Below are 11,777 nucleotides of genomic sequence, written 5' to 3' on the forward strand. Positions count from 1 at the left end.
AAAATGATTTCGTATAACGCAACACGGTTTTTTTTTTCGTCGTATGGAGGGCAGGAGAATGGGAATGGTGTTAATGCATGAAGATTTTTTCACATTAGGGTGTATTTTCGCCCATGTAGGTTTCGTTCTAGAGGAGTTTTACTGTAGCTGAAAATGTGAAAAAAACGCTTATTTTAACGTGTTATATTGTTACTAGAGCTGTCAAACGATTAAAATATTTAATCGTGATTAAAAACGCAACTGTCATAATTAACTCACAATTAATCGTGATTACTCACATTTTTTATCTTTTCTAAATTTCCTTTTATATTTTTTTTGTCCTATTTTTTCCTTTTTTAATGCTCTCATCAACATGGAACCATGGATCAGTTTGTGCAAAATACAAATATTTACTGAAACAATTTCGATTTTCAATTTTACATGAACATTTTTCACTTGGAGCAGTTATTCACACATAATCACTCACACAATATTACTGTCCATCAACAACAGTGAAAAAAATATTTTGTCACACAACAGCTCCCTTAACAGCTCTTTTTAGGGAATCAAAACAGAGCAATATAAAATTATAAAGTGCACATATAAGGTAAACTAGTACTCAGCCTATAGTGGATTTAAGCCATGGTTGCATACTTCGTTTTTCTCAAGTTTGCTTTGAACACAGCAGTCAGGCTATGTTGATTCTGTTGGTCCTTCTTGCGCGAAAGTCTCTCTATGGTTTTGTGTAGACATCATTTCGGATGACTACACTTGTTTCGAGGCACAACACTGGAGATGTTTTATTTTCAGTGTGGTCGCTACCACTGCACCGCTGAACTCTCGACATGCCGAGGCGCACCGTCACTGTCAGACGAACACAGAGAAGCCGCATCCCCTTTATTTATATGGACACGGAACACGGTAACCTTCTACACAAAATAGTTCCAAACAAGTCACAATCGTGTCTGTGGCATACATCGTACTCAACAGGCTACCTGCTCTTTATTCACCAGAGGCTCATCAACCTAGTCTCTTATTTCTCTCCCGAAACAGTGTCTTCTCCCGCTTGGTGTACCTTAGCCTTCTCCACTACGTACAATGTCTGTACATAGCTTGTAATGGAGGCTCTCGCTGGCAATCCGTAGTGGAGTCGTTAGACAATGCGAATGATTTCAGCTTGAGTCTAGCTGTGGACAATGTTGACAGGCTTGCATGCAGTAACCATACATTTAGCTATAGCTTCAGCAAATGTGTTCTTCGTCGTGTTATCCATTTTCTTCGGTTTGAAATTATCCATAGCTGTCTGTCTTAGACGAGGGGGCGGAGTACTCACATCAGCTGTGTGCTTGGCCATTAAGTCTTTTAGAGTCGATGTGCTATGATGATAGCTCAGTTTACGACTGCAAAACATACAGGTAACTTTGGTCTTGTCAGTGGAACCATCTGGCAACTTTTGAAAAGTAAACTTTCAATTCATAAACTCTTTAAAGATGAAGGAATAGCTCCCCCATCTAACTCTGGTGTGCTGGCCGTTGCTTTCTTTTTATTTGTTGTTGTCTTTTTATTTGAACATCTCTCTCACTTTTAATAAACTGAAAAAAAGCATATTGGCTTGTTTCAGTAAAATGCCATGTTTATGGTAGATTTTGTTGTAATTCGGAAATACACATTTGAACAATTATAAGCCCTCATTAAAATTGCATCTTGACACATTCCAAAACACCCGATGTGAAGGGTCTTTGCAACTTCATATTTGCATCCATTATTATCAGGCCGGGCGACCTGGTGGTCCAGTGGTTAGCGTGTCAACCTCACAGTGCAGAGGTACCGGGTTCAATTCCAGCTCTGGCCTTCCTGTGTGGAGTTTGCATGTTCTCCCCGGGCCTGTGTGGGTTTTCTCCGGGTACTCCGGTTTCCTCCCACATTCCAAGAACATGGATGGCAGGATGATTGAACACTCGAAATTGTCCCTAGGTGTGAGTGTGAGCGCAGATGTTTGTTCGTCTCTGTGTGCCCTGCGATTGGCTGGTAACCGGTTCAGGGTGTCCCCCGTCTACTGCCCGAAGACGGCTGGGATAGGCTCCAGCACCCCCCGCGACCCTTGTGAGGATAGGCGGATCGGAAAATGGATGGATGAATGGATATTATCAGGCCATATTCCTTTGGCCCTCTTCCCTCAACTATGGAGGAAATAAGGTTGTTGCTAACATGAGGACCACTGTTGTCATTTTGCTCGTGTCTTTTTTGGAAAAATTGTTGTTAAAGAGGTCGGAAAAGTCACCAAATTTTGAAGAAAACCTTGCTAAGTAGAAAACACCACAGACAAAATCAAAGCTCTTTCTAAAATAACAGCAAACCTTCCAAAATAAAAGCACAGACTATTTTATTTCAACTTCATGGTCTCTGTGAGGGCCAATTAGAGACTGAAGGTAGGCCAAATGTGGCCCATGGGTTCTCCTTAGGGCAGGTCTCTCGAATGAAGAGTGAGCCACAGTCCCTCAGGAGTTGTGTCAAAGTCATGGGAATCTTGCAGGATTCCCACGAACAACTTTACCTAAACTCATGGTATTGGGATGGTCCAGGATTAAAAAATTCACGAGAGCAAATGGGATTAGGATTATCCAGTCATTTATTTATTTTTTTCTTCAATTTAGCTGCCCTCCAAAATGGATTTTCGCCAAGAGTAGGACAGGACAGAATTTTATTTATTTTCATTTTAACTATGGTGCGGGATGGGGTGAGATGGGATGGGATTATTTTTCTGTGAGAGTGGGATGGGACAGGAGTGACCCCCCGTCACCCTCAAGTGCAGAGGTCGTGACCAACGATAAGAGACGTCTCATCTCTGTGCTTGGTAGGAAGGGTGTCTCCACCAAGTAGCAACTTGTGTTTTTTGGAGCGGGTCAAATACCAGTACTATTTAAATCAAGAAAATAAACATTTTATCATGTTTACTTTGAGTTGTTGTTTTTTTAATGATTTTGATGGATTTTATTGTATTAATAACATAATCAATAAACAACTATATAAATTGGAGGTTGTTAATTTTTGGAGGGTAAGTGAGCAATGATTGCTATTATTTACACCGCTGTTCATGCAGTATTACTACTACTACTATTATTACCACAACTATTACAACTACTGTTCATACACAAAGAATTTGTCTTCCTGTAACTGCTTGAATTCATAATAAAGATAAAATAACCCAGTATTAAAAGAACATCTGTAAATTTGAAACTGCATATTTTTAGGCGCGGGCGCCAGCGGCGGCAGTGGCCTCAGTGGCGACAGTGGCCCCAGCAGCGCCAGCAGTAAGTCTTGTTCTGTTTTCAATTACTTTAGCTGAGCTAGTATTCAAGATAATTATGGAGAAAGGAGTTCAGCTTTTCTTAATCCACATTTTGTGTCAACAAACAATTTGAAACCCATTTCTCCCCATGACAAGTGTGAAGGTCATTGTTGAGGTCTGTGCTTTTTTTTCAGATTCCTTTCCTTACAAGTAATTGTTATTAAACAGTGCAGATGTTGTCAGTCTGAGGAATTAATTAATTAAAATTAATTTCTCTATCTTAGTACAGTGGTACCTCTACTGACGAAATTAATTGGTTCTGGAAGAAATTTCTTAACTTGAAAACTTTGTAAGTAGAGACGTGTTTTCTATGTAAATGCCCTAATCCGTTCCAAGACCTGCAAAATTCAGACATAAATGTTTTCTCAAGCATAAAAATGCATCAAAAATGTAATAAATACATGTTACAATTAGATTATTGCACAATAATTGAGAGTTGTGCATTATGTAAAAAACAAAGAATAGCGTAAAGAATAAAAATGATCATCATTTAATTTTTAACTGCGTCCTCATCGTTTTTTGCCCTCTTTAATTCATGTTCTCTCTCAGAAGTGGTTTTTACCTGAAATTTTGTAAAGAACTGATCCAAGGACGTTTGCTTTTGTCGGCTTTTAACAATCCTTAGAAAATTTCCAAGGGTCACATCAGCATAGTGGGCCCGACCGGTGAACACTTTTTCTGGGTGATTCACATTTACGTAAAACGATCGGAGCACCTCATGGCCGGAGAGGTGAATGACGAGGATGCTGCATAGACACATCCCGATCTATCCACGCACATCGACACATTTGGTAGAGGTCCCTCTTAGCCAATGGGATGCCAGGAAGATGCTAGGTAATAGCCAATGGCAGAGCAGCTACAGGTATGTTGCGTTCAGGAAACTCGGAGCTGCGAGTAATAGACCATACTGTATTTTTTACCTTTCATATCTTGACATTTCTTTCGTAACAAGAGGCAATATTTTCCTGTTGAGGCGTTTCGTAACTTGAAATTTTCATATGAAGAGACGTTCGTAAGTAGAGGTACCACTGTACATCAATTTGAATAAGTGAATGAGTGAGAAATAGAGATTGTGTGTGTGTCTGCACTGTTCTTGTTCCGCCGTCCGCTCCAGCCATACTCTAGCTGTGCTTTCTTGCAAATACTCGAAACATTTACTCACCAAAGAGAGACACTGACTGAGCGAGTGCTTGTGTCATCCATTCTGCACAGAATAGCGGCCTAAAGAATCCATAAAGCAGGCCAACCAAACGGGGATATTCATGCCGCTCCAATTTAGTCACTCTGGTCCTGGCTTGGCCTACCAAAAAGACTTTATTTGCTGATTTTGAAACGAACCCATGGGCCAAAATAGCATCCCCAAGCGGCCCATCGGGTATTTTCTAGGACTGACAGCTGGCCCACTCCAGGCCACTCCACTCATTTTTATCCTACTTAACGACTGTATTTTAATGTTGGTGGTGTTTTGACAGTAATTTTTTTTATGTGGGGATAGTTGTGAGAAGTTATTGTTGACATAATCTTTTTCGTCCACAACCATAAAAAAGTGCAGTTGTTCTGTAAATTAGAGGCCCTTAATGGGCACGTGGGAATGAGAGTTCTGTATGTTCTCTTGACCTGACTTTTTTTGGTCTGCATTGTTTTTCAGATTCCTCTTGGTTGCCGCTTCCAGGGCCACCAGAGTTTATGACACAGAGTCTTTTATTTCGGCTGATGGTTAAACTTGAAATTGATTACGTCTTGAGTCCTGAGGAAAGAAATATAGTATTCTCTTTGAACTCTGATATCAGAAGTATGGTGTTCCATCTGAATCATGTAGTCCACCTGAAAGGTCCAGAAGCAAGTAAGAAGATGCTGTATTACTTGAGGTGTTTCGAGCCTCGACTTTTCGGTGAGTTGTAGCTTTCCATCGTGACTTTCATATGCCTATATTTATCAACCAGACAATTTACAATTTGTCCTTTTCAGGTGTGACATGTTTATTATACCTAGTTCTGTGTATATACAGTCAAACCTCGGTTTTCATCCATAATCCGGTCCTGAAGGCTGTTCGAAAACCGAAATTGTTTGAAAACCGAAATCACGCTCTTTTTAAAATAAAAATGTTTACTGAACACGTCTGCTCACAATGGAAAGCAACACGAGGAAGCGTCACTTCCTTGTCTACCCGAGGAAGCGTCACTTCCTCGTGTAAGGAAGGCGAGAGGAGTCAAATGGTGCATTCAAGTGCGTTCAGTTTGTTCAAGAACCGGACTTTGTTCGTCATCCGAGGCATAAAAAACTCGAAATTTTTGGTCGAAAACCGAATTGGTCGAGAACCGAGACGTTCGGAAAACGAGGTTTGACTGTGCTTCTTTCCTGAGTTCTCGTTGCATATTCATCACAGCAAAATGTTTCGGATTATTTAACCAATTTGAGGTTGTAAATTATGATTGATTTTTTAAATCCAATTTATTATAACCCCAACCCTGTCAACCGTGTGTTAAGTGTGATTAACCACTGTTTAGAAAGAGTTCCATTTCATTGGCCACACCCAGGCCTGACAATTGTCAAATCTGTTGAATCAAGAAATCACTTAAATAGTACATTTTTAGACAAAATGAAAGGGTCTACAATGTCTCAAAAAGAAACGTTCAGCATAATGCCTTAATCCAAAGAAATCTAAGAACAATCGGGAAAGTGGTTGAAATCTATCAGTTTGGAAAAGGATACAAAGTCGTTTCCAAGGTTCGGGACTCAGTCGAGCCTCACTGAGTGCACATCTACAAATGGAGAAAACTGGGAACCATTGTGGTCCAAGTGGTGCCATGTCTGTCTGTTTGTTTTGTTTTGTTTTGTTTTGTTTTGTTTTCAGCCCCAGCTGGAGTGAAGGGCGTTTCCCTATCGTAGGCGCACCTGTTATGCATTTACCAATCAAGCCTGCCATGTATTTAATTTAAGGACTGCCAAACTGCCTAGTCTCTTGTCAGATTATTAATCTTCCTTGCTGTAGTGCTTCAAGCATTGTTTTCGAGACCTCTCGATACTCTCCATATTAGCTCTCGTTATTCATAGAATCTACTTTCTCTGGTATTTTTATTTTTTCTTATTGCTCTTGAGCTTTGGTTTCGCATTATCTTGATGTTTCGTTTCATTCTTGGTGTTCCCGATTACCTTGCCTTTTGCAAGCGCTTTTGTTTATGCGTGGTTTCTCCTAGGTCGTTGTGATCAGCGATTTGGGTTTTTACTTTGTCAGTGCACTTTTCTGTCATTCAATATTTATGTTTTCGCACTTTGTCTGAGCCTGCATTTCTGGAATCCAAAAACATTATTCGGTTCGGTCCAGAACGTGATAAGTGGTCGCCCAGCAAAAAATTACTCAAGAATGTATTGACAATTCATCCAGGAGGTCAAAACAGACTACAGAGGGTATCATGTAGCAAAAAAACAAAAACAGTAACAGTTTAAAGACAACCACATCTCACATATCACAGTAAACAAGTACCTACAGGTCGAAGGGAATCAAGCCAATCCTACCTACTACTGCTACTGCTATGAACACAATATTCATAACAAACTGGGATGTGTCAACCGATTCCCCTCCTTTCCACAGGGCACTGCCTTGTTGAGCAATACAAAGACATGCTGGTTGACCTGGTGAGAGATGTTGACGCTCTAATAAAGGTTCTCAATATGAGGTGGGGAGTTGCTGTAAGTGATGAGATCAAAGCCATCCACAGCCCTCAGGAGAAGATGTCAAAGGTCATTGATAATCTGAAATCTGTGGAACAAAAACGGATCTTCTACAGCGTCCTTGAGGAACGGGAGCCACAAGCACTTGACACAGTATTCAGGAAAATGTAAGTCTTTAAACCAGTGAAAGGTTTTTGGGATGTGAATGTGTGAGGCCAATTCCTTGATTTTGCTTTAGACGTAAAAGATTTGCGTTTCACATGTAAGACAGGAGAACATTAATTCCGTTTTTATTTCCAGGAATTTACATGTGCATATGCCAAACACACACAAACACAATTTATCGGTTTATTGCACACTTATTATGAATCCACACATTTTTCCTGTGCACAGACAAGAACACTTGAGTGGAATGCACCAGTAACAGCTTTCAAAGGGCAAGCGTGTGTGTGTCACAATCTGTTTTCAGAAGACTTATTGAACAAGGTTCAGTCAGCAGACAAGCGACAGTTTCATCTGCGTTGTCACTTCCTCGCTTGTGAATTTACTTCTTTATGAACTTTGGCATCCAGGGAAGATTCCTATTGTGTGTAGGTGGTATAGTCTATCTCTTGGTAGTTAGCTAACCGCACTACCAAAACACCCCACTTGGGAGTTTATTCCACTCTGATATACACGGACCCAGTCCAAATTATGCCACATTTTACTAGGGGAGTATCACCATGAAGTTGGCTGTATTGCATTGACCTTGTTGCGATCAGACATGTGTGATGCTGACCATTTAGCAGGGCCCATGCTATGCTCAGAGGTGCTGCTAAAGGTTGTATCAGAAGCTCAGACTTTTGTCATTTGATTTGACTTTTTATTTGGTCTCCCATAGGAGAAACTTGTCTCGGAGGACATGCCCTCCTTGCTGCTACATGCATTGAACAATACATACACATACGCTACACCACATACATTGGACAATACATACCGTACCGGACGATATATACTCATATATACTCGACACAATGGACGGTACATCACAGTCATATGCACACCCCACACTGCCCTCATGTCCTCCAACGGCAGAATAAGTTGTTTGAGATATGCAGTGAAAATCTTAAATCTACAAGGGCATACACACCAAACACAATTTTTTACATACCATAGTATGAGTTTGTAAGTTTTTCTTCTATTCTTTCAGGGAAACTGATCCATCATCCAAACACTTTGAAATGTTCACAGTACGTACATCTTCGACCAAATGTTGATTGTCTTCCCTTATTTTGATTCTTGACAGGATCCCAAAAATAACAATGAAATTGTTAACAAATTTGATTCCATGAAAATTAAGTCTAATCTAAATCACATCATCACAATTTGATTTTTCATTCCTTTACCCAGGCGGATTGGCTTACTGGAATTGTAACAGTTGCCGAGGATCAATGGTCTATACTTGAGCCGGAAATGAGCCATGTTGGTGGCTGTACGTGGTACAGGTGAAACTTGTTTTCAGTACTCTCCTTGGACGCTGAAGGAAACAAATTAACCTGTTCCAGTCGATAGATTGTAAAACAATATTCTTCAGATGTTTTTCTTTTGTCTATTTTCTCTCTTCTTTTTTTTAAACACACATACACACACACACACACACACACACACACACACACACACACACACACACACACACACACACAAACCAATGCAGGGAAACTTGTGTTTTTTGCTGCGTTAATGATGTGAAGTCAGCCGCTGTTAGAATTGTGATCGGAAGAAGCATTTGTGAAATTCTGGCTGGCGGCTAAACACACAACAGTTTGCTTCCGCAGGGAAAAGACCATTTTTTTTTGGGGGGGGCGGGGTTGGGGCTGTATATAGCCAACCGTAACCTGTAAATTATTCTGACGTCTAATTAAGGGTTTTAAAAAATTAATAATTTTTAAAAAAGGGCGGCCTGGTCGTCGAGTGGTTAGCTGCACGTCGACTTCACAGTGCAGAGGTACCGGGTTCAATTCCAGCTCTGGCCTCCCTGTGTGGAGTTTGCATGTTCTCCCCGTGCTTGCGTGGGTTTTTTACTCCGGGTCCTCCGGTTTGCTCACACATTCCAAAAAGATGCATGGCAGGCTGATTGAACACTCCAAATTGTCCCTCGGTGTGAGTGTGAGTGCGAATGGTTGTTCGTCTCTGTGTGCCCTGCGATTGGCTGGCAACCAGTTCAGGGTGTCCCCCGCCTACTGCCCGAAGACGGCTGGGATAGGCTCCAGCACCCCCCGCGACGCTAGTGAGGATAAAGCAGTTCGGAAAATGAATGAATTTTCAAAAAAACTATTAACTATCGCAATGAGTTACGCACAGAGCGATGGTGGTCAAATCTCTCTGCTTATGTATGCTGAGACGGTTCACATTACGAAACATGCACACAACTAGAGACATACTTTCTACAAAAATGTCGGTAACGTTCTTACATTTTGTTTGCTTTATTACCGGTAGTTTTTCTTTCTTGGGTGTGAGATTGAAAAATGGTCATCCTATTCATTATGAAATAAAAACAAAACGTATCATTTAAAAAAAAATAACAAGCAGATGAACAATTATCCACCAGTCAAATATCACAGACTGCAGACTTCGAAATGCAATAAGAGTGATGTGCAAAATACTGCTTCTTAAGTGAGATGCATCAAAACATGCAGTAAAAATTCATCAAACACAGGCTGTTTGGGCTTTGTTTTTATATGTTAAACTTTTATGTACATAGCCTTAAAACGCATCTACCATGTAGCAAATTATGTTAGATTGAATTAGATGGATAGAATAAAAATGCTTGTGGCTTATTTAGCTGAAATTTATCCCAGTTGTGATAGGTACTGTTTGTTTATACATGAACAAGGCCCAAGCATAAAAAAATATATATACTGTGTGTATGGATGGATGGATGTATGGATGTAAACATTTTCTTACAAACAATTGACAGTTTTTTGAAATAGTGTACAGAACGTTTCGTCGACATTGTGGATTTTGTCATATCGAAAATTTGGCGAGCTGTATGGCGATAAGGCGAGCTGACAGTCCCTTGGTCAATCAGGACGCAGAACACAATGCACTGTAAAAAAAAAAAAAATTTAAATTCTGTGAAACAGCGAAGCCGTGACAGATGAACCGTGTTATAGCGAGTGATGACTGTATTGAAGTTATTTTGAGTTAGTTTTTTCGATGTAAGTGTACTTTGAGTAATGCTCTTGTCAACACTCTTCTTTTGTTTTCCTTATGTTTTGTCAATTGTAGTTTTTGTTATTCCATTCATTTTCGTTAACCATATTAACCTGGTGTCTGTCCCACCAGCTTCTGCTGCGTACCAGGTAAATTTGAGTGCCGTGTCTCGGGTCTGCGCTGGATTTGTAAGGATTCGCCTTTGAGTTTTCAGTACCGCTTTGGCCAATGGTGTGATCACAAGGACACAACGGAGGCCCTCCAGTACATGGCTGCAGGCCCCCTACTGGACATCACAGTTAATGATGGGCAGTTTGATGAGGTCTATCTGCCACACTGTATCTGCACAAGTAAGAGAGGATGGATGCAATGAAAAGACTTTGTCTGGTGGTGTGCAAATTAGCAATGGTGCATTTTCTCTTGTGCAGCTGTTGATCCTACAATATTGGAGAAGTTTGCAGTTCTGCATTCACATATTGATGGAGTTAGTGTGGAAAACGTGTCCGACGTCACGCCATCCCATGTCAAGCTACCGCATACAGATTTCTCTGAAAACGGACCACTTCTCCGGTTTTGGCGCTGGGCTGGCTTCCCGGTGTTTTTGGAGTGCAAAGTGTTGATATACAGGACCAAGAAAACATTCCTCACACTGCATGTTTATCTGATACCGAGCGACTCTGCTCTGGAAGCGGTAATTATGTCTTTGGATGGCACAGGTGTAACTGCTGTCGTCAAAATTTTCTTGTTTCAACTTTTGAAGATGGAGCGTCTTTGTTACTATCGTGTGCTTCTCCATCACAGGAACTACAAAAGAAGGCAGAAAAGCAAGGTTATGAAAGGATTGAGAAGCCTTACCCCCAAGGGACCTTGGAACTGGATGCCCAATTCAACCTCAAAACCCATGGTGACGATTCAGCAATAACCCCGAAGGTATGACTTAACTGCCTTTTACAGGAACTCAACACAATTCATAGGTCGGCTTCCAAAGGTCTCCTCTACAAGCCTCACACCATGTACCTCACTGCCATACATTTTGTCACTGTGAACAAACCACCACTGTGAACAAACTGTACTCCCTGTTTTGAGGCCCTTTGTTCCCTCACACAGACAACTTTGGTGGCCCATGTTTATCAAGAAAACACTCTGCAAATTGTACAGGCACCTGAAATGGTCAACAGTGCTGATATTTTCACTTGACTTGAATGGTTGTTTTTGTTTCTTTAACTCGGAATTCTTTTGTATTTCTCTCACAGGATTTTAGGTTCAAATATGAAACTCGGGATCCGAATTTCTTTGAGGTGTTCATTGAACGACCAGGGCCTTCATTCACTCTCACACTTGAAAATGCAACTAGAATAGTGTGGAGCTGTATAATTCGACAATGTGCGTGCTGATCATTTTTTAAATACAGTGATCCCTCGCTATTTCGCGGTTCATTTATCGCGGCTTCAGTGCATCGCGGATTTTTTCAAACATATTCATAATAGATAAATAAATAATTCATATACATGGAGTACAGTACTCTATATGTTGCTCTATGTTGCTCTATGTGACTCGCTGTTGTTTGCGGACTTAAAAAAAAAAA

At 40.6% G+C, this 11,777-nt stretch overlaps 1 protein-coding gene across 1 annotated transcript in view; it reads left to right on the forward strand.

The window, feature by feature from the left end:
* Positions 1–2,971: 2,971 nt before the first annotated feature.
* Positions 2,972–11,777, forward strand: part of LOC109515782 (caspase recruitment domain-containing protein 8-like) — a 14,513-nt gene continuing 5,707 nt past the window's right edge. Inside the window, exons 1-9 of the mRNA XM_019869787.1 lie at positions 2,972–3,290; positions 4,977–5,219; positions 6,921–7,167; positions 8,190–8,229; positions 8,390–8,484; positions 10,325–10,542; positions 10,621–10,883; positions 10,994–11,122; positions 11,446–11,575. Of these exons, the coding sequence (XP_019725346.1) occupies positions 5,015–5,219; positions 6,921–7,167; positions 8,190–8,229; positions 8,390–8,484; positions 10,325–10,542; positions 10,621–10,883; positions 10,994–11,122; positions 11,446–11,575 (1,327 nt within the window). The 5' untranslated portion in view covers positions 2,972–3,290; positions 4,977–5,014. The remainder of the gene's footprint in view (positions 3,291–4,976; positions 5,220–6,920; positions 7,168–8,189; positions 8,230–8,389; positions 8,485–10,324; positions 10,543–10,620; positions 10,884–10,993; positions 11,123–11,445; positions 11,576–11,777) is intronic.

The sequence above is a fragment of the Hippocampus comes genome, unplaced genomic scaffold, assembly GCF_001891065.2.
Source record: "Hippocampus comes isolate QL1 unplaced genomic scaffold, H_comes_QL1_v1.1 scaffold9, whole genome shotgun sequence".
Lineage (NCBI taxonomy): Eukaryota > Metazoa > Chordata > Actinopteri > Syngnathiformes > Syngnathidae > Hippocampus > Hippocampus comes.